Here is a 27504-nt window from a genome sequence, read left to right as displayed (position 1 = left end):
TTATATTAAATATCATATATTTAAGGCATTTACATAAGCCCTGGTACATGGAAGATATAAAAAAGAAATCTGGCTGAGACTGAAGCTCAATGGTAGATCATGTGTGTAGCATGTATGAGGTCCTGGGTCCAACCACACACACACACAGAGAAAAAGCAAATTAATCAAATAAATAAAAAGCATAAATCTACTTCCCCAGTCATCCTTCTCTGACCCTTTCTAAAGGCCATCCATCCAAATAGGAAGCAATTCTCCAAAGTCTTACTACCCATAAATAAGAGCAGACACAAAGCTGAGAATCAAATTTGGATTTCTCTCTAGTGAATCACAAAATTATTCCACACACAATTTTAAGGCAATAAGCCCACTCTTGACTTCCTATTTTTCTGACTCTTTTATTCTATTTTTTATCCCCTTTAAATTCATTTTGCATTGTTAGAGTACAGGCAGCTAGGTAAGGCACTTTAAATTCTTTCTGAGAACAAGTAGTGTATTAAAAACAATGCAAAGCAAGTCTTTCCAAGTATTAGATCATTACTTAGATACCCTGTGCATTTCCATGAATTCTCTGAGCATGATGTATCTGTGGGTCATGCACAAATGTATGGGTTTGTCCTATCAGTGGGTTGCTAAGGAGAAGGCTCAAAGTCAGTGCCTTGGGAACTGCACTTGCTCTTTTGCAGGCACCTTAATTTAGCCTATTCAAAAAATGCATCAGTCAAGGTAGTTTCTACTACTTGGCAGAGATGGCTGACCAATGGACTGCTCATGCCTCCACCTACCAAAGGAGAAGAAGCAGTGGAGTAGGGAGGGGGCGGAGTCTCCGTGGCCACATCGGGATCCTCCTGTTCGCTTTCGCTGTAGCATTCTGTAACAAAGAGGAAAACAATGTTAAACGCTGTCATCATTTATTCCGTGATGTGTGAGCAAAGGTTTTTCCTCCATCTAGCTATTGCAATTTCAGTCTAATTCAGAAAGAAGGCATCTGGTGAACTACTTGGTGCAAAGGAATTGCTTACGGTGGAGAAACGAACGGCCCCTCTGGGTTTCTGCTCTCAAAGTGCATCCCATGTTCCCAAAGAAGACCCACAGGAGCTCAGGGAAAATAGAAGAATTCCTCAAAGAAGGAATTCATACACTAAGAGAAAAGTCAGCGGTGAACATGTTTGATGATAGGAAACGTCATGAGCTGAGGGAGTAACTAAACCATCAGGTGTGCACAAACAGGGCCAAGTGAGCACACGTCTAGGGAGACCCCGAGGCCTATGGCAGAAAACGAAACTTCTGAAAGGTTGGGGGCAGCATCGTGGAAGGCCTTAAATACCAGGAGAGAGCAAGTTTTTTGCATGCTTTCCCCTCCCCAATCTCTATCCAGTGGGTGCTAACTTTATGGAAAAGAGGAAAGAAAATGGCGAGGGCACTGATTCGACAATATCCTGTTGAACTGCTTTGTGCCTTTAAGTCGATTTGCCACTTTTCCCTTTCTAAATTTAAGATGTTACCATTTGTTATCAAAAATAAATAAATAAAACTCCTTATTTCCCATTCCTTAGTCCAGAATCGACTCAGGATGTGGTTCCAGGATCTCAGGGACAGTCTCAGTTCAGGGGCCCTGGCAGCACCAACACTCTTCTCCTCACTGCGGAGCAACTGCATCAGGAAGAACTGGACTCCTGAGGCTTTTGAACCCTGAGAGCTACAGAGGAAGCTAAAAATATGGCCTGTGTCCCAGTCTGACCTTCAGGTTCCTAGTACAGTCTTGGGGTAATTAGTCTCAGCACACACCTGGCGGAAATGTTAAAATCTCAGAGAGGAAACAGTGGGATGAAAGTTATCTGCCTAGATCATGACAAGTTCATGGGTATGAGTAAGAATTCAGTTAAGTAGAGCAATAAAACATTTGCATTGGCAATTGTCTGAGAGATCAGTGAAGCCTACAGCTGCTCAAGTGGGTGAAGTGTGAAATCATTCAGAGCCGGCCTGGGGAGCTCTCTTCTGTGTTGGTGAGTCTGTGTGAATGTGTCTGTCTCTACATTCAGATCGTTTCAAATGCCAAACTGCTTCCTCAGGATCCGTCTATACATAGAATCTGACATTGTTTTTCTCATCCTAGTCTAATACTCTGGCTACTTTTTCAGAAATTTAAAATGGAATATACCTTCATCCTTTGTAGTGGATTCATGATGGATCACAGCTATACCAAGCTTATTTAACCACCTAGGATTCAAAGGAGAGTAAATGTTAGAACAGGGAGATTTGGCCCCCTTCCCTCTCACCTTCCCCTCAGACCCTGAGGGAGAGTCTTGTGCCAGACTTCATCATGAAATTCAGTCCTAATTCAACAGTCAGCCTGAACATTTCCAGAATCAGCATAAGCCTATGGCATCAAAATATAAGGCCTCTGGTTTCTCAATACTTTCCTTATTCAGGGTATGCTCTGTAAGATAAGCAAGCTGGCCATTATCCAGTTGGTTAAGGCAGGCAGTTAAATTAGAAATTCTAAATACATAAACAAATATATCTTTTGAAATTATGCACTTGAAAATTTTAGCAACCATCAAAACATTTACCACCAAATGCAATAACTTGCTCATTAAAGCTATGTCTCTATCACACTTAATAATGTCAATTTATTTTGGGAAATATAAAGACCATCCATTTCAAAACCAGGAAGATTACCATGTCAATCAATAAAAGATTTGCCTGAGATCGACAGTTATTCCTAAACTGGGAAAAGCAATTCCTTGAAAATTTTTGTATAGAATAAAAATTGACCATGTTCTCTCTTGTACTGACTTCTCATTTTATTGACAATGAAGTCCCATCAAACTTCAACAACAAAAATAGTACGACGAGGCAAACCTTAAGGAACTCAAACTTGGTTTACAACTTCAGGCCACTGTCATTCCTTTTCAAGAGTTTAGCTAAGAATTCTCTTTAAAACACAAATTTTCAAAGATAAGAGAAAATAATGGGTTTACTTCATATATTCCTAATTATATAATATTATGCTTAATGGTAAAACATGGTTTTGAGGCAATGAATATCCAGGTGCTTTGTTTCTAGTTCTGTATGTTTTTTAACTATTCATACTGTATATTTGCTTTTTTTTTTTTTTTTTTTTTTTAAGAAATGAGCATTTCACAGTGGCCCAAGTCAATCCATACGAACAAAATAACAGAGTCCCTCTTGTTCCTCATCGCTTCTAGACCTACACCTCGCCCACCTCCCAGCATGCTGCACTCCCACCGGGACCCACACACTGCACATTCCCATCCACAACTGTCAATTATTTGTAAATCCTCACCTGACCATCAACCAGCAATGATCTTGCTATATGCATTATTTTTTAACAGAAAAAAATATAATAAATTTAATTTTTCAAAATACATGAAACAGGAGATTCTACAAGAAAGAAGATGAACCCAAAATGGCCATTTAAGACTGGACCAATCTCAGGACCCAGACCATGCCACTGGAACGCCAAAATGTTGATCAAATTCCAATAGAAACATATGCAAAATAAAGGATCAGAAAATCATAGGAAAAAATTCAATCATTAATACATGTATGGAAAAAAATTATCCAGTCTCAAGAGCATTTTGGAAAATGCATATCTAAACACAGGAAGATATTTTCACCATTGGATTGGCAAAATTAAAACTATTGATTTCTAGTGCTTAGGAGAAAAAGAAAAAATAGTCATTCTCATCCATTGTTGGGTTAAACATGAAAATCAATACAGCTAATTTTGAGCAGGTAATTTGATATGATTATTCAGATTTTAAATATCCATCCTCTTTGTACAAAAATTAAAATATAAAGTCTATTTTATGTGTCTAAATACACCTTCATGTACACAAACATGGGAAAATGTAAACTGCCAGAGAGATTTATAATAGCAGAAAGAGAAAAATTTTGAGACAATATAATTGTCCAGTAATAAGAAAATGGATACATAAATTATGACATTGATTTTACTGACACCATGTTATAATGAAGCCACTAAAAGACTAAGGGGAGAGCTTATAATAACCTGGAAAATCCCAATATATGGTTCATTGAAAGGACCAAGTATCACAAATATGTAGCTGTTCTAATGTATTTTTAAAATTATATATTTGTATAAATGTATGAATTGCTATGCTAGAAAAGTGTCAGGAAGGATACATATCACACTATTAAAAGCAGTTAATCCCAGGAAGAGGAGTGGAGTGGGAAGATGAAGGGAGAATTAGATACGGGCAGTCTCTCATTTTTCCTACTTCTGCACTGATTTTTTTTTTACAAGAACATTTTATGTATTACTTAACTAAAAGAAACATTAAAGATTACATTTTAAAAACTTGATAGGCAAACACAATATATTTCAAGATTCACTTTTTAAAATACCATAATAACCATTTTTAGCTTATACCTAATTTCAAAATCATATGTTGTCCCCCAAAAGCATCCAAAATTGTTTTAAAAAGTAAAAAAATAGTCTTGAATTGAAGGTGCCTGAAATAAAAGAATGCACTTCTAAACCCCTTTCCAGAACAGGAGATTACAGCAAAGTGGAGGAGTGTTAACTAAAGATTCCGCTCCATACATGCCCAGAACTGGTGGACTTTTCCTTGCCACCGTCAGTAGCTGCTGTGACACTTTGCGGTGGTTCAGAACCCTGCGTTAAGGTTTTCTTTCTAGAACCCACTGGCTTGGGGTACCTCCTTTGCCAAGAACTTTTTTCTAACCTCCTGGCAGTACAAAAACTTCTGTGGCTAAATAGATGGGTGCACAAAAGGACTTATATTTACCCACAAGAAGATGACAGATGCTTCCTGGGAGTTTGTTGTGTGTGAACTTGATGAGAATGTACCAGTTGGAGCACAAGCGTTAGGAAATCCATGTACAAAACAAGAGTTTTCTTCCCACAAACACCGTCTGAGAAAGTGGCAATCTCCTGTCTTTGCCTAGAAACCAACTCTTTCATTACCCTGAATTACTTACCCAGTACTTGTAAATTGAAGGTCGCTGCAGAACATGAGAAGTTTCTATTAAACTTAATTACCTTTCCTTCCATGTCCCTTGAGAGAAACGTCACTACCCAGAAAGGCAGTTACCCCGGATATGAACATCTGAACCCAGAGCCCATTACTGCGGGGTCACCTCCTCCCTCCCCCACACCTCTGCATTGCACCAGGTCATCCCCAGGTGCATCAGGTACTGGTGTAAACAGACTACATCGATTGAAAGGAAAATCTTCAGGTGGTGGAAAAAAGTTAACTTGGTGGCCCAGAGAGATTCTGCATTCTTGGCTATTAAAAGAATCATCTTCCGAATAATGAAATTCAATCAGAGTATTGATACTTTATTTACATATATTTCTTATACACAAAGGAATCATGACATATTCAGGCATAGACAAAACAGGCATGTAACCATGTGGGGTCAGGTGAGTAATTTTCAAGCAAAAATGTCACTACAGAGATTCAAAAACAGGGGGTCAAGGTACCGTACTTTCAAATTTCCATGTATATCTTGCTTGTAAATTGGAAAGAGGAACACTAACAAATTTTCAAGTAAAATAACAGCTCTTCCCAGCATAGGTGGGCAATAAGACCTTGAACTTGATAACTGTGACAGATGTTGATTTAACAGCCAACACGTTGTGTATGTACACATCTATAGCTAATATGCATACAAATGACTTGCCACTCAATAAGTGTCTGCAAAGGCAGCACATAAATATAGAAGACTGACTGGAAATATAAAGGAAAACCAGAGAGCTGGTGGGGTAGGGAAGCAGGAGCTAATAATTCTGATGTGTGATTTAAAGAGCTAATTATGATCTGAAATATAATGGATTCAGCGAAGGCACTAAGGGTCTCGCCTTTTATTAATTGAAAAAGGCATTTTACTACGTAGGAGGAGAAATTCAGTAGCTGACAAAACATTTAGAAGGGATTGTTTCTCTGGGAAGCTCAGGCTCACTGATACCTTACTGGGGAAAACAACTACGCTAAAAGAACCGGCCCCAGGACAGATGGGAACCACCGTGAGGGAAAGATCTACCGATACAAGGCACCATTACAGAGGAGAAGCCAGGGACCACAGGAGGCCACTGTGAACGGGTGGCAGGCAGCACAGTCTCATGGCCAGAAAAGACCAGAAAAGACCATTCAGACTTCCCTAGTGGCTCAGCAAGACTGGCACGGTGACCGGGCACCAGGTACCTCTGGCTAGGCCTTGTGCCTTGACCCACACCTTACAGAGCAAGGGCTGGCTAGCCAAAGGACCTGCTCACCAACACAAATAAAAGATAAGGATGGACCTTTGTGAAGGGCTGAATCTCCTCTCCTTTTGGGTGTCTGCTCTTAATTTTTCTCAGCTGCTTAAGAAAGACATGGGGGAAAAAAAGCTAAAATCAGAAAGGGTAGAAACAAATTCTATCTTTAACTAAATAAGTCAAGGACTTATTTGGAAGACGGTTGTGAGAGTCATGCCTGGTTATGTCTATCACAGGATTTCCCAGCCTCCTGTGCCCCATTCCACCCTCATCTGGAGGGATGTGGCGGGAGGTAGGAGTGGGGAGCAGGCGCAAAGGCTCCTGGTTAGCCAGGGCTGTAAAGAGAGGCGAGTGTGTCAGAGACGGGACGAGGGAGGGTGAGGCAAGGATGCAGATGAAGGCTAGACATGATTTCCTTTAAGTTTCTAGGATAAGAAAAAGTACATAAGGCAGATAAGTAAGGATTTTATTAGGTACAAAAATAATGGGTTTTCAGCATAAGCTCTATGAATGGAGGGCTCGGTGTGTGTTTATTGCTCCCACCCATCATCTGCTACATTGGGGCACACAGTGAGTGTTTCATGAACGTCGTCTCATTGGTCAGGTGAAGGTAATAAGAGACGCTGGGAATTATGGGAAGAAGACTTAAATTAAATGGCACGCCTGGAGTCAGCTCCTGAGACACAGCCCCGTTCAAGTAGCGGCCATGGTGATGTGCCTTAACCTAGGCAGTGGGGGACATGAAGTGCACTGATTTAGACAGGGCAAAGAGGAAATGCAAGCTGCCGATGTAAAACTTTTAAATTAGAAACACTCTGAGCAAGGACATTTTACAAACTGTTCAGAATGATGCGTGAAGAAGTGATAAACCGTGATTCATCATGGTGATCACACAGCGCATGTGAAATGCAGTAGAGGGAGTTTAGCGTGTGGAAAGCCACAAAATCAGTCACAAAACACTTCTAAGTTCTTCTCCTGGTAATGCTGGTTCTCATTTTAACATTGTCTCGTCATGACTTGTGTCTACTCTTTTCTCAACTTAGTGGTTCCCTCAGAAGAATCCTACCACTTCTTCCCTAAAATAGCCATTCTGGTGTGTGTGTGGTTCTCCAAAATGCTTCTGAACATGAGAAGACAGCAAGGAGACTTCATAGCTGGTAAGGAAATTCATTCTTAAGTAACAGAAAGAAATAATAACTAATATGAAAATAAGCTGAAAATTCCAACGCTTGACCAAGGCAAATTTGTTCCAATTAGGATTGGATTTAGCAAGTTCTTCTACTTACACGTTCATTTCCTGCAAATTCTCAGCTGCAAAATAGAAGGTCTTGATCTGTGGATGGTTGATCTTAAATGCACTTGAAGAGGGAAAAGCATAAACATATAAGAGTAAGTGTTTGCATTTATCAGTGCTGTAAGTAAATCAAATATGACCATCATAAATATCTGCTTTCCTTGTAAATTTGCAAAAAAAAAAACAATTATTGCATTAAATACTTATTGCCTAGTCCCTAGACCTATTGTCTAGTATGGTGCTGATGGTCAATTTATATGTCAAAGCTTCATCTTAACTAGTCCTTAGTTTCCATTTAAAACACAAGGGCATGACCTTTACTTGCTAACTGCTTTACTATACAGATACGATAAGTTAGAATTTGGATTCACAGAGATGTCACTTCATATTAACTCCTTCCCACTACTTAAGTACTGATTCAAGTTTAATCAAATATGCAGCAAAATTTTATTTACAGGAAAATAATCAGATATGGAACATCCGTACACAACAACTCATCAGAAACCTTATCTAAGGCACCTTTTATTAGTAGAGGGAACATGGAAAGTGGATTTTAGTTTAAAGAAGACATATGAAACATTGAAGATAATAAACAATAAAGTATTTCCCCTTTACCATTTAGACCGGAAGTCCTGCGGAACAGGACAGTTTTTTAAAATAACCAATCAAAAAAACCACAAGCATCAACATACCCCATGTATCACGGAACACAGGTTGCTATGCAGAGTGGCAAAGAATCACAGCAAACACCAGTTTATTAATTTCTGACAAGAAATCAATGAATTACAACAACTAGTGCCACAGATGAATGAGGAAATCCCCTTTCTGATAAGACTAGTAGAAGAAAGAATAGGGAAGGTGAGAGAAGATAGAAAGAGTAAAGGGTGGCAGGAGGTCTCATGGAGGAGCACTTGACCAGGAGTCTGGGGGCCAGAGTAAGAACCAGCTCTGCCCAGAGCCCTGGGCGGGTCGCAGACTCCAGGTGTTTCCCTCCTTAGAAGAACAAGCACCGTGAGCTGGGGACTGCTCTGTTTCTCCTTCCGTGGGTTATCAAATCTTCTGGACTTAAACTCCATCAGGGTGCAATCCCACGTTCATGACATCCCAGGGAATTCACTTCCAGGGCTGCTCTTGACAATGCCGTGAGCTTGGAGAGCCTGGTCCCTCATGACACCTGAAATGCCACCCGGTAAGCCTCTCGAACCATTGTTCCCTCGACAAGGTCAAAGCCTTGACACTTGACCTTGCCAGGCCTGGGAGGGAGCACATTTTTCACTCCACCGCATACTCAGTCACCAAGGACATCTGTGCCAAGGCCTCACGGGGGTTCGAAAACCCATCTGCTCCACAAAACGAAATGCCAGAAAGCAAGAGGTTAAATACTTCTATTAGTATTGAAGGTGCCAACCCGTGATGCTCAAAATACTCAGACAGGAGAGCACTGCCTCACTCACTTCCAAACCAGCACCTCACTCGGTGGACATGGTGGAGGTCTGTTATCCTGGCAAGGGGTTTTGTGGAGGGGAAGAGGAGACTTACTGCTTTTTCTTGCATTCAGAGGCTCTTTCCACAGTGAAATCGGGCAGGTTCACAAATCCGTCAGCTTTCTCTGCCTGAAAGAGACACAAACCACAAACAGGAGTAGATGCATCAGCCCCAGGGGTTGGTCTATTGAGATCATCTACGGGGAACAGCGATCGTCCAAATGAAGGGAGGTAGAATCAAACCTGCCTCCTCCGAGCAGCGTTGATTAACTAAGAGCTCATCCCAGGTACTCTGTTTATAAGGAAATTAATATCTCGTCATTAGTCACCCAGAATCTTTTGGTGACAAGAGATGTGACAGAGCTTAGGGACGGTCCATGTGTCAGGCACACAGCCTCCCCTGTCTTGGTGGGCCCCACAAAGCCAACCACAGAGTCCTGCTTCCTGCTGGGCCCCAGGCATCCTCAGACTCCTCGTCCTACCGCTCTGGCAAGCCCCAAGCACAGAAGAGGAAACCTCATGAGCTCCTGACTTTGGAGCTCGCGCGCATCTACATTCCTACCATGGCTCTATCTCCTGGGAGTTGCGATGGCTTAAATAAGTCCAGATAAATAAAACACTTAGCAGACAAAACAAACATCACTCCCTCTCCCAAGACTGAAGGCAGCGTTTGGGGAATAAAGTCCAGAGCCACATCCTGCAGAATCAAAGTTCCACGATCAATTCCTATGAAGGAAAGACTTCAGGGAACAAAATGATGCTTTTGAGGACATTGCATCACTGTTGCTCTAGATGGTCTCAAAGTTCACAGGACACGTGATCGTCCTACCCCTCTATGAATTCCTTCATCTGTATTTTATGCGTAATGTTTAACTGAGCCACAGGCAAGTCAGACTGTCACAAGTGGAATGCACATCTCTTTTCATCTACCCTGGTGTCTCTGAGTGGAGAGATACGACCCGTAAGATTAAACGTGGGCGACTTGGTGGTTACCGGAATACCAGTGACGATTGATTTTGAAAACACAATCTTAATTTTAAGTCAGCTGGTTATAAGTTAGTGCCATGGTGCTCTCAGCTCACCTCCTGGTTCTGTGTCTTTTATTAACAATGAGAGGGTAACTTTGCACTCTTTCCTTTGTAAAAATTAAACCTCATCCCCATCTTCTGTCTCCCCGCGACTCAGTGTGTTTCGTTCTTCATCTACAATGCCTTCTTCTTATAAAAATGAAAACTCAATTTTAATGAGCACATTCCTTTAAACATACCTACATATGCATATACTGAATGAATATATATTCAAACATATATACAAATACTTATATGTTTGCATATATATTTACAGCTCATCTCCTGAGGGCTTCTTAATTACCACATGGTAGTTTCACCAATCCTATCCAAAAGGGAATATAAAGTATTCAAAGAGCTTACATTGTATAAGTCAATTTTGTATAATTCACAATGCCTCCTGTGGATTTTTAATTAGCAGTATATAAAAGTGTAGTTCTGAAAAACTGGTTTGTTCTATCAATTCCAATTCTAGAGATACACTCAAAGGAAGCAAAAGCAGGGACTCCAATAAATACACATGCATGCATAGTCACAGAAGTACTATTTACAACAGCCAAAAGCTGGAAACAACCCAAATGCCCATCAACAGGTGATAGATAAACAAGTCATACTATATCCATCCATACAATGAAATATCATTCAGCCATGAAAAAGAAGTACGGATACATGCTACATGAATGAACCTTGAAAACATTATGTTAAGTAAAAAAAAAAAAAAAAATCAGATTCAAAAGATCCCAGATTACATGATTCCTTCTATATGACATATTTTGAATAGGAAATTCATAAAGACAGAACACAGCTTGATAGTTCCCAGGCACAGTGAGGTATGGGGAGAAACTGCTTAATGACTTGGGTTTTCCTTTTTGTGTGATTAAACTATTTTGGAACTGGACCAAGGAGGTGGCTGCACACCATTGCAAATGCACTGAATTGTCTACCTTTAAAATGGCTAATCTTATGTTATATGATTTCCTTCTCAATGAAAAAAATCAATGTTATGCTAAGGTGTTCTTATATAAATTCCCATGACTGATTTAGAAAGAAAAAATCATTCCTTTATATTCACCATTTGTTTCAACTTCCTCCTCCCATTCAGTACTATGCTCATTGTTCCAGGAAAATGGTAGATATTACGGACCCCACTGACTTCCAAGTTGCTGAGTCCCATCCACCCGCTTAGCTCCCACTGAACTCTGAGCCTGATGCCCTGGCTCGTCCCCTCCCTGCCACACCTGGCCACCTTGGTTTGCCGACAACCTGGGACTGCTGCCTCCTCTTCCTCTCAAAGGTCTTCCCTCTCTCCCATGCCTGCTTCTGAAGGTGGAGGTTCCCCAGGGTTCTGTCCACACCCCGATACTCCTCTTGTTCCAGTACGCCCCTGGGTTGCTCACACCCCCACCTTGGCTTCGTGGATCACCACTGCACACACATGCCCAAAATCTTTTCTTCAGATTGCAATTCTTTTTTTTTATTTATTTTTATTGTAAACAAATGGGATACATGTTGTTTCTCTTTGTACATGGAGTAACAGCATACCATTTGCGTAATCATACATTTACATAGGGTAATGATGTTTGATTCATTCTGTTATTTTTTTCCTTCCCCTCCACCCCTCCCACCCCTCTTATCCCTCTATACACTCACTCCTTCCTCCATTCTTGCCCCCTCCCACCCCCCATTATGTGTCATCATCCGCTTATCAGTGAGATCATTGGTCTTTTGGATTTTTGAAATTGGCTTATCTCACTTAGCATTATATTCTCCAATTTCATCCATTTACCTGCAAATGCCATGATTTTATTATTCTTTATAGCTGAGTAATATTCCATTGTATATATATACCACAGTTTCTTTATCCATTCATCAATTGAAGGACATCTAGGTTGGTTCCACAGTCTGGTTATTGTGAATTGAGCAGCTATGAACATTGATGTGGCTGTATCTCTGAAATATGCTGATTTTAAGTCCTTTGGGTATAGGCCAAGGAGTGGGATAGCTGGGTCAAATGGTGGTTCCATTCCAAGTTTTCTAAGGAATCTCCACACTGCTTTCCAGAGTGGCTGCACCAATTTGCAGCCCCCCACCCAGCAATGTATGAGTGTACCTTTTTCCCCACATCCTCACCAACACCTATTGTTGCTTGTATTCTTGATAATTCAGATTGCAATTCTGCCCTGGAGCTCCTGTCCGCATTCCAATGCCTAGTGTGTCTGGTCACATGGATGTTCCATGAGTTCCCCAGGATGACAAATCCAAAACAAAGGCATCATCCTGCTCCACAAAATGCCCACTCCTCTTCCTCCTGTGTTCTCTTAGTCAATGAGCAATATCACTTTCTATCCGGAAAGAAGGAAGGAAGGAAGGAAGGAAGGAAGGAAGGAAGGAAGGAAGGAAGGAAGGAAATCTGGGAGACATTCACAATCCTACCAGACCAGACCAGCTTGTCACCACCAAAACTCAGGGAAGGCTTGGTCCCCAGTGTGGTGATGCTCAGAGGTGAACACAGTTCTCCACCACTTCAAACAACAATCTGTCCTGTATCGTTAATCCATCTACTACCTCCCACTCCTTCAGACCACCATTAACTTTTTCTTGAATTACTACAAAGTCTCCCATTCTCCTTCTTCCTAATTCTCTTCTCCTCTTCAATTTGGTGTCCAAATCCCAGTCACAGGGAATCTTGGCCTCATGAACATTCTTCATGTCACTTCTCTAATTAAAACTCTGCATGGTTCCCAATTTCCCTTGGATAAAGTCTAAGTGCCTTAGCAGAGACCCTTTATGATAAACCCTTATTATTCCACAGTTTCATCTTCTCCAATGTTCCTACCCTCTATTCAATCAAAAGCAAACAGAAAAATTAAAACAAAGAAAACACAATACTTCCATGGAGCTGAATTATCAACACCCAATTTATGGCATGATTAGTCTCCAGACAATTTATTTTCAGTACAACAAGCCCATCTCCAATGACAATAATACAAAATTCAATCCAAAGGGAAACATACGCATATATGCTCTTGCCGATATTTCTATTCATTTAAAAAATAAGCCAACGTAAAAGATAAGTTGTGTATCTTCTTGAGTGGATTCCTTTTCTGCATAACTGAAGTGGCTGAGATTTCTTCAAAACAGGGCCCCAAATAAACTTGAGTGAAGCCACTTTAGTGTTCCCCCAGTGAATCTTTCCTTTCATAAGCAGAGGCTTTTTCTTCCCATTATTTGGAAGACATTCAAGCTGTATTCAAAGTCACAGACAACTGTGTCAAAAGTGGTCCTTGCTTATTTGACTTGTAAAAGAAAAAGTCTCAGAAATGAGAAGCATTGAGGATAAATCTTGAGGGAATGACAGTTTTCTTCTCTTCCTCCTCCTTTTCCTCCTCCTACCCCTTTCAGGTCCCTTGTTGCCTATTATATTAACTAAAATAACTTGCTTGAATGGTATCCTTTTAATGATTCCTAACTTTCTAAAGAGTTGCTTGACAGTTATGCATTGGTGGCTGCAAGCTTCTCTGAATTATGACACCATAAAGACATTTTATTTTCTCTCGCCACAACTAGCAAACCATCCTCTGGCCACTGTGCCAACCTGTCTCACCAAATCCAGTCCTAAATTCTGAAGCAATAACACACCTCTCACTGGGTCAGATGATGCTCTGATGATACAGCGACCCCAGAGGCCTCCCAACCACTTTCCCCAGCGTCTCAGGTTTTGCTCCCCTCGGTAGAGTGACACAGGCACTTGCTGTCTTTCCAGAGTATAATTCTCACAGTTATCCCAACGGCCCGTGTTGAAACATGGGGCAGTTGAAATCAGGTGCTGATAACCCGGGTCCTGCCATAAATCACCTGTCTGTATCTCCTCCAAACATCCTGCTCTCATGGATTCAATGACCTGGATTCAGTGACCATTGACCAAGTGCCTTCTTCACACCAGGTACGGTGTCAGTATATGTGACATATTAGTGGACAAACCAAAGACCTCTGCTCTCAAGGGCAAAAGACGGCAAGCTCAACCTGTGAACACATAAGTTACAGGGCACAAGGTAGACAGCAATTGCTATGGAATAAAGCGGAGCTGGTCAGTGTGAAGGAGCTTCAGGTGTGTGTGGGGCGGGGCCTGCTGCAGCCTGGGCCCCTCCTCACGTTGAGCTAAGTTTGCAAGACTCAATGTACAGGGGACCTTCTCCAAACGTTTTTCCTGCTCCCTGCAGCCTGGAACAGGTGCCCTCCGGGCCCCCACAGCAGGGATGGGCTTTCCCTATAGTGTTCCCCTCCTTGCAGTTAGTTATCTGGGTATTCTATGCTTCTCCAATAGAGTCTGGGCACCTTGAAGGAAATAATTGTGTCATTTCTACTTCTTATTTACACATAAGGTCGGTGCTCAATACTTGTAGACTAAAGGAGTTTTATGAATGATCAAGCCTTAGGAACAATTATCTTTTTCCTCTGACAATACAGAAAGCATTAAAATGAGATGCAGAAGCCACTTTGGAAAATAGTTCAGCAGTTTCTAAAAAATATAAACATATAATTACCGCACACCCAGCAATTCCACTCCTAGGTATCTACCCAAGAGAAATGAAAGTGTATGCCCACGCAAAAATTTACGTGCAAATATTTATAGCGGTGTTATTCATAGTAGCCTGGAGCTGGAAACAACCTAAAAGTCATCAACTGATGAACAGTGGGATGTGTTCACACAATCAAGCACTGTTTAATGAAGGAAAGAGCAAACGATGAGTGCATGCTAAAACACGGATATACTTATTATTCCGAGTGGAGACACAAGAGACCACACGTTACTCTATGACTCCAACTGCAGGAAATCTATGACAGAAAGCAGAAGAGCAGGTTCCTGGTGGGGAATGGGATTAACTGTAAATGGGCAAGAGGGATCTTACCAGTATGATGAAAATGAGCTAAAATTGATTTGTTAATTCTTTATATTTATTCTAATTAGTTGTATATGACAGTAGAATGCATTTATACATTTTGATAGATCACACATAAGTGGAGTATAATTTCTCATTTTTCTGATTGTACATATTGTAGGATCACATTTGGTCACGCAGTCATATATGGACATGAGGTAATAATGTCTGTTTCACTCTACTATGCTTCCCACCCCATAACCTTCCCCTCCCTTCAATCCCCTCTACCTAATCTGAAGGAACTCTATTCTACCAGACCTCAAACTATACTACAGAGCTATTGTAATAAAAACAGCATGGTATTGGCACTAAAACAGACATATAGACCAATGGTACAGAATAGAAGACACAGAGAAAAACCCACATAAATATAGGTATCTCATACTAGACAAAGGCTTCAAAAACATTCACTGGAGAAAAGATAGCTTATTCAACAAACGGTGCTGGGAAAAATGGAAAGCCGCATGTAACAAAATGACATTAAACCTTTATCTCTTACCGTACATGAAACTCAACTCAAAGTGGATCAAAAACGTAGGCACTAGAAGAAAAAGTAGGCCCAAAATCTTCATTATGTCAGCCTAGGATCTGACTTCCTTAAAAATACCCCTAAAGCACAAGAAGTAAAATCAAGAATCAATAAATGGGATGGATTCAAACTAAAAAGTTTCTTCTCAGCAAAAGTAGCAATCAATAATGTGAAGAGAGAGCCTATAGATTGGGAGAAAATCTTTTATCACATGCACCTCAGATAGCATTAATCTGTAGGATATATAAAGAACTCAAAAAACTTAACACCAAAAAAACCCCCAAATAATCCAATGAATAAATGGGCTAAGGAACTGAATAGACAGTTCACAGAAGAAGAAATACAATCGATCAACAAACATATGAAAAAATGTTCATCATCTCTTGCAATAAGAGAAATGCAAATCAAAACAGAAAATTGATTTATTATAATGGTTTCATCATTCCGTAAATTTGCCAAAAAGATCACACTATAAATAGAGTGATTTTGTGGTACATAAAACATACCTCAAGAAACTGTTTTGAAAAACATAAGATGAAAGAAAATTTGGGAGAATAAAAGCATGTGAATAAGACCCTCTTTTTGGGCTGTCAGTGAGACTTGGAAGAAGGCAAAATAAGAGGTCTTGACCTTTCCTACTGAATATGATTGTTTCAGTCTTTCACACACCACTGAGTGTGTGAAAATATTCCTAATATTTTATGGTTTAAGCTTAACTATGGTTTCAAGTTTGGGCTACAGGAATTTGAGACATAAATATTTCATACCAAATTTGTCATGCTTCAGACATTTTTAAAAATTAACTAAAACAGGACATCAAATTTTAGCATTTAAAATAGCAGAGCACAGAGACTTTTTACAGCAGTGAAACACCTTGCAACTTTATAATGGCGGATATGTGTCATCATACATTTGTCAAGCCCACGGTGTTCCCCAGGAGTGGACCATGATACTATGCACTTTGGGTGACAGCAACAGGTAAGGTAGGTTTGTCAATTATGCCACATGGGCTGCTCAGTCAGGGACAGTGACTAAGGGCTTGTGCCCATGTAGGGCAGGGGGCAATCAGGGAATCTCTCCATCTTTAGTTCATTTTTGCTATAATCCTAAAATGCTCTAAAAATGAAGTATTTAAAAAAATTAACTAAAATAGGACATTAGATTTCAATATTTAAGTGCAAACCTAGGTGTCCATTGCCATGATAAATGTTGACTTTTACATACCGCAAGTACCTTGAAAGATAGGAAGATGACTTCTTAAGCACCTGCATATGTCAGGAAGGGAGCAGGCTGACAAACAGAAACCAGTGATCTGTATCCCAGAAACCACAGGAGTCAAAGAAGACCAAACTGGATTTTAAAAAAATGAATTGTAACATAGGACATTATTATGGGCTTCATGGTTAAAAAGAAAGAGTATTGTCATCTTTCTACTTTCAGTGGAACCATATTTTCTCAATTCTAAGAAACCTAATTTTCTTACCCTTTGATAATTCTGAAATCAAGAGGTACCTTCAAATCTGTATTCACTGCAGTGTTTCCCCCCAAAAAAGTGTGTTGTTGAATAAATTGTAGGTCTAAAGTTTGAGGAAGAAAATAATTAAAGAAAACAAAATAAAGATTTTTTTTTTTTTTTTTTGGTAAAAATCTTTTGTGTTTACAAGTGACTTAAAATTCTTGGGATTATTTTAATTCCAGTGAGGTTACCCAGTGAATATCAGAATCAGGAGAAGCTACAGAAGTCCATTTCTCCAAATAAACCCTGCTCTCTCAGTTCTGCCCTCTGGGAACAAACTCTCCACGTCAAGCAGAGCTGCACTGTCACCATAGCTGAGAACAGTTGTCACTGAATTCTTGTGGTACAACAGACTAGTGACCACAAGAGAAATCTGAATTATATTTTCTAAAATATAAGCTAAAGGAAACTAAGACCCCAGAAGAGGTAAGTTCAGCTCAGACGGGAGACAGACGTTCGGCTGCAGTGCTGGCAGCAATGTCCTAGGAAGTGACATGAAAGGAGACCAGCAGAAATGGCAAAAATTCACCCTTGACCCGGAAATCTACTTTCGATATCTGTCCCCAGTGGGTCCTTGAGAATGTGTGTGATGACGCACACACTGTAACTTGTTTGTATTTGCAAAAAATGGCGAAGAGTGCATACTGTCTGGAGGCAGTTGAAAAACTATGGAATCCACACACAAAGAACAACCAGGAAAAATGTCATCTACGGAGAGAGAGGGTCTCTAGGACATAGGAAGAGAAGAGGCAAGCTGGAGCATGACACACCGAGTATACGAATTTTTTGTGTAAGAATAAAACAGTGTCATTTGACACGCACACTTGTCTGTATTTATTAAAGCAAATAATGGAAAAATAATTCCAAAACAAATAGGAAAGAAGGGAGGAAAAAGGTAGAGGGACAGAGGTAAAAGCAAGACTTATCTGGCTGTAACTTGTTAGATAGCTTTGACTTTGGAATTGGGTTAAAGATCGTTTGGGTTTTTTAAATCAAAACAGAAAAAAAGAAGCAATTCCCCAAATTAAAGAAATTAACTGAACGTGAATGTGGTGTCATGCTCCCCATAAACAAGAATGATCCCAAGAGACCTGTGAGCACAGAATTTTGCTCATTCACAGTCAGTGCAACATAGTCTAAGAACTTTCAGTAAGGAGAGTGTTAGTATCACTTTTAGGATTGTTTGGGGAGTATTTCTCTGCTCTTCCCCCAAACTGCACAGCCTCTAAAGCTTTCTCCTTCTCTCCCTACAATAAAGTTCATCATATTGCTTTGCTCTCATAAGCAAGTCATCTCCCTCTTCCTTTCAGGAAAGGAAAGACACAAATCAGAACAGCAAGCTGATCTCCAACCTCCAACTGTCACCTGGGCCCGCAGAGAGCTGTGCCGCTTAGCGCTAGCCTGTGACCAGCACTACATAGGAAGCAAGGGAAAAAACTGATTTTTTTTTTCTTGTAGATAATAGAAGTAGGCCTGGCATGGAGAATGCTTGGCATCCTTTCAAGAAATGGAATGATTCTGAGTAACATCAAATAAGAGCTAACCATGACTGAGTGTTCAGCATAAACCAGCAAGGTTCTATACACACACAGTCTTTGGAGAAACACTAATCCTGTTCTGAGTGTTGGAACTCATGAAACTGATAGATTTTTACCTAAAGCACCAAACCAACATAGTAATAAAATGGGAAAATTGCATGATATTAATAAAATGATAGACCTCAGACCAGGCCCCAGTAACTAATAAATTCTAAACATGAGATTAAAGAAATCCTTCAGTCTCAGCCAAGAGCTGTAATAGGAGGATAAAAGGATCTGTGGTCAACGCTTGGCACAGGACAAAGAGCCATGAATTTGAAGTCAAAATAGCTCAATGCCAGTCACTCACTGTGTGATCTTAGGCAGAACACTTTACCTCTCTGAGTCAGTGTCCTCACGGTGAAAAGCAGATAAAAACAGCTTCTCAAAGCTGAGTTGAAAAAACCCTGAATGTATTTAATACCATAAATCTATTAAAACTATAAAAAGAGTTTATTATCATTAACCCATAGGAATAAAGAAGAGGAAAAAGAAAACAAAAGAAAAGGAACAATTCGGAAAAAAGAAAGGTGACGTTGAATAAGCCTTCAGACTCAGTCCATTCTCACTACCCTGCTCTTCCTGTGCTGAGCTGCTTCTGCCCCTCAGTCCGCCTTTGTCATCTTTGCATCCGATTAATGGTTGAAAAAAATTCAAGTTCTTTGGAGAATAACAATGCTTGCAAGCTTGCTAAATTCATCACACATTCCTCTGGCATATTTTAATACAGTACTATCGCGTTTGGTTTTCTCTAACAATACACAATGAATATAATTTTGATCCCGAGACTTTCTTTTTACAAACGCATAAAAAGAGACATTCTACCCAGAAAACATTTGATAAATGTTTTTGGCCAATAAACAGAATGGCCCAGTTTCCTACAGATCCCTTCATTATTAAAATGGCCCCAAAGAGCGGCTGAAGATAATCAAGACGGTTCTGAAGATGTTGAGGCTCCAGCAAAGGAGAGAGGAAAAGGGATTTGAAGCAAGCAGATGCTGCTGGGGACCCAATCAGGTCCCCTGGCCAGGCTTCCCACTGCTGGCACTTGTACCCCTTGGAGGGAAGGCTTCTCTGACTGCCTGTGTCCAACCTCCGTCTGTGCAGATGCTCAGGAATCAGAACCTACAGGGTGAGCTCTCAGCTAATGACTGATGGAACCTGGTGACAACTACCCCAGTTCCCTTGCCCCTCACAAGCTCTCCAAGTTCCCAGCATGGGTAAGCATCAGTTACCCTCCATCATAATCTTCTTCCTAAAAAGAGCCCTCTAGCTTCCTTCCCACCCTCTCTCCCGACTATTTTTTTTTCTGCAGCTACAGTCAGCCTGCCAGATTTGTGGGTTCTATTTGTATGGATTGAACCAACCGTGGATCAAAAACATTTAGAAAAAAAATTGTGTCTATACTGAACATGTTACAAATTTTTCCTTGTCATTATTCCCTAAACAAGACAGTACAAACACTATTTACATAGCATTTACATTATATTATTATCAGCACTCGACATGATTTAGCACATACAGGAGGATGTGTGCCAATTATAAGCAAATTCTGCACTGTTTTACATAAGAGCCTGAACATTCAAGGATGTTAGAATTCACAGGACATCCCGGAAACAGTCTTCTGCCTATCCCACAGGGTGACTGTATTTTCTGGACGGCTTCCCAAATCAACGACTTGCACCCAAATTCTCTTTAGGGTCTGCTGCTGGGAAACCTAAATCAGGATGCCAACCCCACAGCAGAATAAACAATGCAGCTGCTCTCCATTATGACTCCTCTGTAATATCTCCTCCTCGAAATCCCCCAAGGACATGACTCCCTCACTATCACATTAGGTCCTGGTAAGTGGTGACCAAGAGGGAGCTGGCATGCTCCTCTGTGACTGGTAAGTCAGCTCTCCTGACTTACTCAGATTCTTCAGCTCTCTCCCTGCAGAACCATAACTGAAATTGTGTTACTTCCAGGTAGTTGGAAATACAGTCACTACTTCCAGAAATGTTGTTTTCGAAATCAATTAAGGTGGGCATTTCACAATTTAAAAGAACTGTGTGAGTGTTCTCCAAAGTGTGAAATGCTCAGCACAGCACACATGCCTCAACACACTCTCAGAAGCTGCCCCTCCCATCCTCAGCCACCGTCTGCTCTCTCGAAGCCGTTAACCCAAAGATGCTAATGTCTCACTTACGTACACTGGCCTCTTCAAAAGTGTGGTCAAAAAGGAAAAAAAGAGAAACAAGAAGAGGAAGAAAGCAATACCTTTTTAAAAAGGGCAAGTTTCAAGTAAATTCAAAGAAATTTGCTCAAATCTCACTATTATAGAATAAATTATATCTCTATCTACTAAATTGCACCTGCCATCCATGATTAGAACAAGAACAGGAGAACAATAAATAAAGAAACACCATTTAAGAAACTTTAAAATTTGTACATCCCCTTTCACTATTAGAGATTAATGAGCAATAAACACCAAGGCTAATTCTTTTTAAAATCACAATTAGTATAGACACAGTATCTTGCCTTCATGCAAAGTATATTAATCTTCAAATTCCTCAGGAACTTTCAGATCTCTTGAAGATGCTTTCCTGATGTTCATAAATATTATTAAAATCCACTCAACCCATTATAGCCATCCCCAAATCCACATCCATTCCCTTATCCATCAGATCTTCCTCTAAAGCTACTCCCTAGTCCTGGTCCAAAATTTCCACTGCCACCATGGGAATCCCCACCACAAAGTCACCTCCTGTTCCACTCCTAGAACTTTGGACTTCTTGTATTTCTTGTCTTCTTGTAAGAAGCCTTTCTTACTTCTGCATTATGACCACTTGCAATACAATTTTATCCGCAGGATCACAGTCGTCAAAAGTAATAAAGCCAAAGCCTCTTTTCTTTTCAGACTGCCTATCAATAATTATCTCAATGGTATTGATTTTTCCATATTCTTCAAATTAATCTCTAAGGTGGTGTTTCTCAGGATTTCTTCTTTAATTCTGCCAACCAACAGTTTCTCCACAGTCACCTGGAAGTGGCAATTTTGGAGGTCGCCCTGGTTATGGAGGAGGAAGACGAGGATATGGTGGTGGAGGACCTGGGGATAGCAGCCAGGGTAGTTATGACAAAGGAAATTATGGAAGTGAAAATTATAAAGATTTTGGAAATTATAACCAGCAACCTTCTAACTATGGTTCAAAGAAGAGTGGAAACTTTGGTGGTAGCAGGATCATGGGGGGACCATATGGAAGAGGAAGAGGGGGTTATAGTGAGAGGAGCCGATACTGAGCTTCATCCTATTTGTCTTGGGCTTTGCTGTATAAACAGGAGAGGATGAGAGACCAGAGGTGACAGAACAGCTTCAGGTTATTGAAATGACAATGTTAAGGAAACTCTTATCTCAGTCATGCATAAATAGGCAATGATATTCCAGAAGACACCAGAGCAGATGCAGAAAGTCATTTTGTGAATGGATTGGATTATTAAATAATATTACCTTACTATGAATGAAGTATTGTAAAAAAGAAACTGCTGTGAGACAATGGCTTCACTTTTTAATTGTTTCTTTCTAGTAGTCTTCGTAAGAGTGCAGAAGCATTCCTCCTTTGATAATGTTAAATTTGTAAATTTCAGGTGAAATGTGAAACCTTTTTTTTAAAAAAAATTTTTCAATTGTAGATGGACACAATAGCTTTATTCATTTGTTTTTTATATGGTGCTGAGGATCAAAACCAGCACCTCAGACATGCCAGGCAAGCGCTCTATCACTGAGCCCCAGTCCCAGCCCATGTGAAATCTTTTTTAAGATTTTTCTCAAAGTTTTGAAAAACTATTAGCCAGGATCATGATGTAATAATACATAAAGTTTTTCCTTTAAAAAATTTAAGGACATGCTGGGTGTGGTGGTGCACACCTATAATCCCAGCAGCTCAGGAGGTTGAGGAGGAGGATCTGAGTTCAAAGTCAGCCTCAGCAAAAGTGAGGAGCTAAGCAACTCATTGAGACCCTGTCTCTGAAATACAAAATAAGGCTGGGGATGTGGCTCAGTGGTCCAGAGCTCAATTCCCAGTACCCCCACCACCACCAAAATAATATAAGTGCATGTGTAGAATTAAGAAGCTGTTGTACACTTATGATTTAATAAAATAATTCTAAAGAGAATAAAATCCACTCAAAAACAAATCCAATTCAAAGATGGGGAAAAGGTATCTGTCCAAAGAGGATATACGAAGGGCCACTCAGCGTGTGGGAAAGATGTTCATGGCATTAATCATTAGGGAAATGCAATCCAAAACTCCAGTGAGATATCACTTCACACTCATTAGGATGGCTATTATCAAAAGTAAATAACCAAATACCTCAGTGCTGGTGAGGACATGGAGAATTTGGAACTCTTGGGCACTGTTGGTAAGAATGTAGAGTAGCTACCAGGAAAATGTCGGGCAGTTCCTCAAAAGACTGAAAACAGAATCACCATATGATCCTGCAATTTCACTTCTGAGTATGTGCCCAAAAGAATTGAAAGCAGAATCTCAGAGAAATGTTGGTATGTCCATCTTCACAGGGGCATTATTGAAAATAGCCAAAAGGGGAAAGAAAGCAACAGATATGAGTGGGTAAACAAAATGTGCCATATGCTACCATGGAATAGCATTCAGCCTTCAAAAGGAAGGAAGTTCCCATACAGGCTACAACATGGATGAACCTTGATGACATTACATTAAGTGAAATAAGCCAGTCACAGAACAAGTGCTACATGATTATATTTATGGGAGGGACCTGGAGCAGTCAAATCCTAGAGACAGGAATCAGGAAGGTGGTTGTCAGGGAAGAAGAGGAGAAGCAAAGGAAGGTGTTGTTTAATAGGTACAGAGTTTGCAAGATGTAGAGTTCTGGAGATGGGTAATGGGGGTTGGTTGCACAGCAATGTGAACATGCTCAGTGTCACTCACCGTACCCTTAAAAATGGTAAAGATGATAAATTGCATAGTATGTGTATTTCATCCATGGTTTTGAAACAATAAACTTTTTAAAAACTGTACCTACTACTCTAAAATCATTATGGGTCAGAAAAGGATGGACATGCATCTGCCACAGGAAGTTTTCTAAGATTCCCAGTGGAAGAGTATCAGCAGCTCTGGGCTGTTAGTGAGCAGTGACCCTTTCCCTGCTGGCAGCACCTACTTATGCTTCTGTTTAGCAGATGAGGATGCAGAAGCCCAAGAGAACATGGGGTTCGTGAGGGCTGTCCAGTGGCTCAGGGTCAGTTTAATCTTGTCCTGGTTCTGAGCCCAGGGAGTCTTCCAACAAATACAGCATGCCATTTCCTTCTGTTGCTTCTGAAGACATTATTTCTAATGTGTTCCCCTAAATTCTGCCCCTTTAAAAATATTCCATATATTTTTTAAAAGTTTCCACTGCATACCGTCCTTGGGAAATGTTGTTGAAGCAGGTCCTATGTTACATGAACACACCAGTGCGCTGAAAGATGAGTTTCTCAGCTACCTTGTCCATGAATCAGCTGACCCTGGCCCTTGAAAGAGCTCACTCCAGTGGGGGGATATATCTTCAGATAGAGACTTCTTAGGGAAATCCTCAAATCAAACCAAAAGTTCAGTTCATGTCATGGGCCACTCCTGACGCCAAGTTTGAGAAATGTGCTAACTCCTGCATACCGCCACTAACTCATGCGTCATCTGCCCTCCTCCCCAGTCAGAGAGGCACTATGTTGAAAAATACTCCATGCCTTCCAGTCCTCTTCCCTGGATTATGGCTTAAAATCGTCCTTTAGATCGGGCATGTTTTGAGTATTTCCAGCACAGGGTAGGCCATTGTCACCAAGGGAAATCATTTCTGGTGTCTCCAAATCCTTAGCACTATTCTTCTGCATCCTGAAATCACAATACTTATGCAAGCCAATTTCTTATAAAGCAAACATAAAAGTGCTCTCCTTTGTATGTATTCCTTTGATGTTTTTCTATTGCCTTTGTCTACATTTGATCTTCTCAATGCAGCTCTGAATTATATAGAGATAATATTCTGGGTCAAAGTTTACTTGTAAGAAAAGGGATGCATAGAGTTATACCAGTGACCTAGAAATTCGCAACTTCAAGAGAAAAAGTGTGGAACTAGAATCTGAATAACAGACAACCTTAAAACATGCTAGCAACATCCACCTTCCTGCTTTCTTGCTTAAAAGAGCAAAGAAATTATACAAGGGCCTACATGCACATATTTACACACCTGTGGGTCAATATAGTATATATTAATATTTGCACATGTTCACATTAATACATACTTATTAGTATTTATACATACATAAGTTTAATACATATCATTTCAGATTTAGGGTAGTGAGCTGTGTGTGTGTATTCATTTCCTGTTTGCTCTTTTAACGGATTTTAGAATGGAAGACAATTTTATTTTTATTTTATGGATTGACAAATGAATAAGCCTTGATCCACGAATCATCATTTTGAGGTCAACTGGTCACTGGCAGCTATTGGCACCTCACATCTAGGCTGTCACCATTTCAGCCTCTCATCCTTTTCAGCATGAATTCTAGGCTGGCAGAAAGTTCACCAATTTCACGTAATTGGTTTGGATTGTTTTCACTGAACATTTCAAAACACTGGAATTTTGTTTGAGTTACACTCTACACTCAGAAGCTGGTGGTTGGCTAAGGCAATGAATATAGAGTTCAGATAAATTTGAAGTCCATTATTCTTCTTTTGATAGGAACATATCAGGGGACATGTCAGGTACTCAATAACGCTTTGATTAGATGATTTATGTAACAAATTGATAGTTTAAAAAAGTAAGTAATTCCCTTTCAAAATTCTGGTGCCGACTGTGTATCTACTACTTCTAGTCTACAAAAACAGTGCAAATCACCAAAAAATATGTTTTTAGGTGTTCACACTGTAGTCAATAAAAGGAAGAAAAAGAAAATTATTTTCTAACCTATGGCAAATTCACTCAGACATGTTTTCAAAATTTATGCTAATACCTGATTATGGATAAAAGGCACAGAAGACTAAATGTCTCTTTCTCAGGGAGAATTAACCCATTCTTTTTCCCACCCTCTTCAGTTCAAAGAAAAGCACTCTATACTGAAATTTTCAGGACAGTCATCTCATGAATAGAGATATTCTGGCTGTCGAATAACATTTTTCAACAGGGGTAAATTCCGCCCAATCTAAAAATGAATAAGAGCTTTGCTATAAAAATTCTCATAAAATTGATTCCAAGGAAAACACCTTCCAGATCGAAGATCCTCTGCACATGCAGCTGGTGATGCAGACACAGTTACTTGACTCCACAGACACACGGAACCATCCAGATGAAAAGAGAGAAACAATCACATCTGCACAGGCAGATTGGATTCCCAAAGAACTGAAAAGTCTGCATAATGCGTCCTAAACCAGTTATGTGCCCACAGACCTCATCAGGCTCCTAAAAACATTCATGGAATAGTGGGGTGATTCACCCAGGGGCTCCAAGGCTGCCTTGAATTGTTGATACAGCAGCACAAGTTGCATCAATAATTACTTTACTAAAAAATGCAAGTATCTAGTAATTTTATACAAATAATAATGAACAAAATGGAAATAAACCCAACAAATAATACGAATGAATTAAAATGAAATTCTGTGTTTTAGCCACAAACTCTTCCTTCTTCAATGTTCATATTATTTTTCCCAGGCTCCAAACCTTGGCAATCATTCTGTCTCACTTTAGCCTCAATTTTTATGTCCTATGTCCAAGCCCTCTCCGTATGTTGCCCTTTCTTATTAGCAAACTGTGCACATTTTTCACTGCGCACACTCCAGTCTAGAAGCCCGTGTCTGAATGCTGCATCTTCATACAGCTCCTGTCTTTCTCCAAGTCCCCTCATTCCTGAAGCATAGCTGCTACATTATATTTTTAATATGCCATTTTTCACTTCCAGCTCAAGAATATGCAATGGCTCTCTACTGCCTACTGGATCATGTCCACATTTGTGCCCCGTGTGCACAGGCCCTCATTTACTGACCCTGCGTCACATAGTGAGGAAGCCATGCAGTCTGGCTTTGGTGTTGGAGGATCTTGGTGTTAATACCAATTTTGATGTTTACTTCTTATAAAGCCTTGAGCAAGTTCCCTCTACCCCTGAGCTTCAGTACACTCACTTGAAAAATGGAAATAATTAAACCCATCTTGCTCAGTTATTATGAGAATCCAATAAGATGCCTAACACAGTGGGTGGGCACAACTCATCTACATTTTCATTTCTTTGTTCTCCATCACATCACACTGGGCTGCTCACCCCGCTTCCCCCTACCCCCGCTAAATTCCTAATAAGATGTGGACAAAACAGCGACAGCTGCGTGGGACCTATTGGGAACCCTGGGGACTTTCTAGCAAACCCCAAATTGAACCTTTCCATGTATCTGTTTTTCAGAATAGAAATGGAACTCACATTCCTGGAAAGTTATCTGCTGTCAAAAGCAGTTCTTGTTTGTGAGATCCCATTTCTCAAAATTCCCACAAGCAATGCGGGAGGCCAGGGATCCCTCATTCTCGGTTATGAAATCAACCAATTTTAGTCAAGTGCCTATTAAATGTAAGACACTAAGCGAAGTCCTGAAGATGTTCCATGGTTGCCCTACACAGATTATTATCCATGATGGAAAACAGCAGGATGAGTGTGATAATAAAAATCATACAGGTGCTCAGGAAGCCGACAGAGGCACCCAAAATTCAGGTCAGAAGATCAGGAGAGTCCACACAGAAGGAACACTTTTTAAACTAAAATTTGCCAAATGAGGAGGAATCAGCTTGATGGGATTGGGT

At 40.2% G+C, this 27504-nt stretch overlaps 1 protein-coding gene across 3 annotated transcripts in view; it reads right to left on the bottom strand.

Annotated features, from left to right (window-relative positions):
* Ipcef1 (interaction protein for cytohesin exchange factors 1) overlaps positions 1-27504 on the bottom strand; it is a 115407-nt gene that overhangs the window by 34508 nt on the left and 53395 nt on the right. For all 3 annotated transcript variants that reach the window (XM_047559688.1, XM_047559689.1, XM_047559690.1), the window contains 4 exons: positions 9102-9175; positions 7555-7626; positions 2159-2217; positions 783-868 (listed from right to left, as the gene is read on the bottom strand). In XM_047559688.1, coding sequence (XP_047415644.1) covers positions 783-868; positions 2159-2217; positions 7555-7626; positions 9102-9175 — 291 coding nt within the window. The remainder of the gene's footprint in view (positions 1-782; positions 869-2158; positions 2218-7554; positions 7627-9101; positions 9176-27504) is intronic.

Source organism: Sciurus carolinensis, chromosome 7, assembly GCF_902686445.1.
Source record: "Sciurus carolinensis chromosome 7, mSciCar1.2, whole genome shotgun sequence".
Taxonomy (NCBI): domain Eukaryota; kingdom Metazoa; phylum Chordata; class Mammalia; order Rodentia; family Sciuridae; genus Sciurus; species Sciurus carolinensis.
The sequence above is the reverse complement of the archived record's forward strand: the minus strand, read 5'-3'. Positions and strand labels throughout refer to the sequence as shown.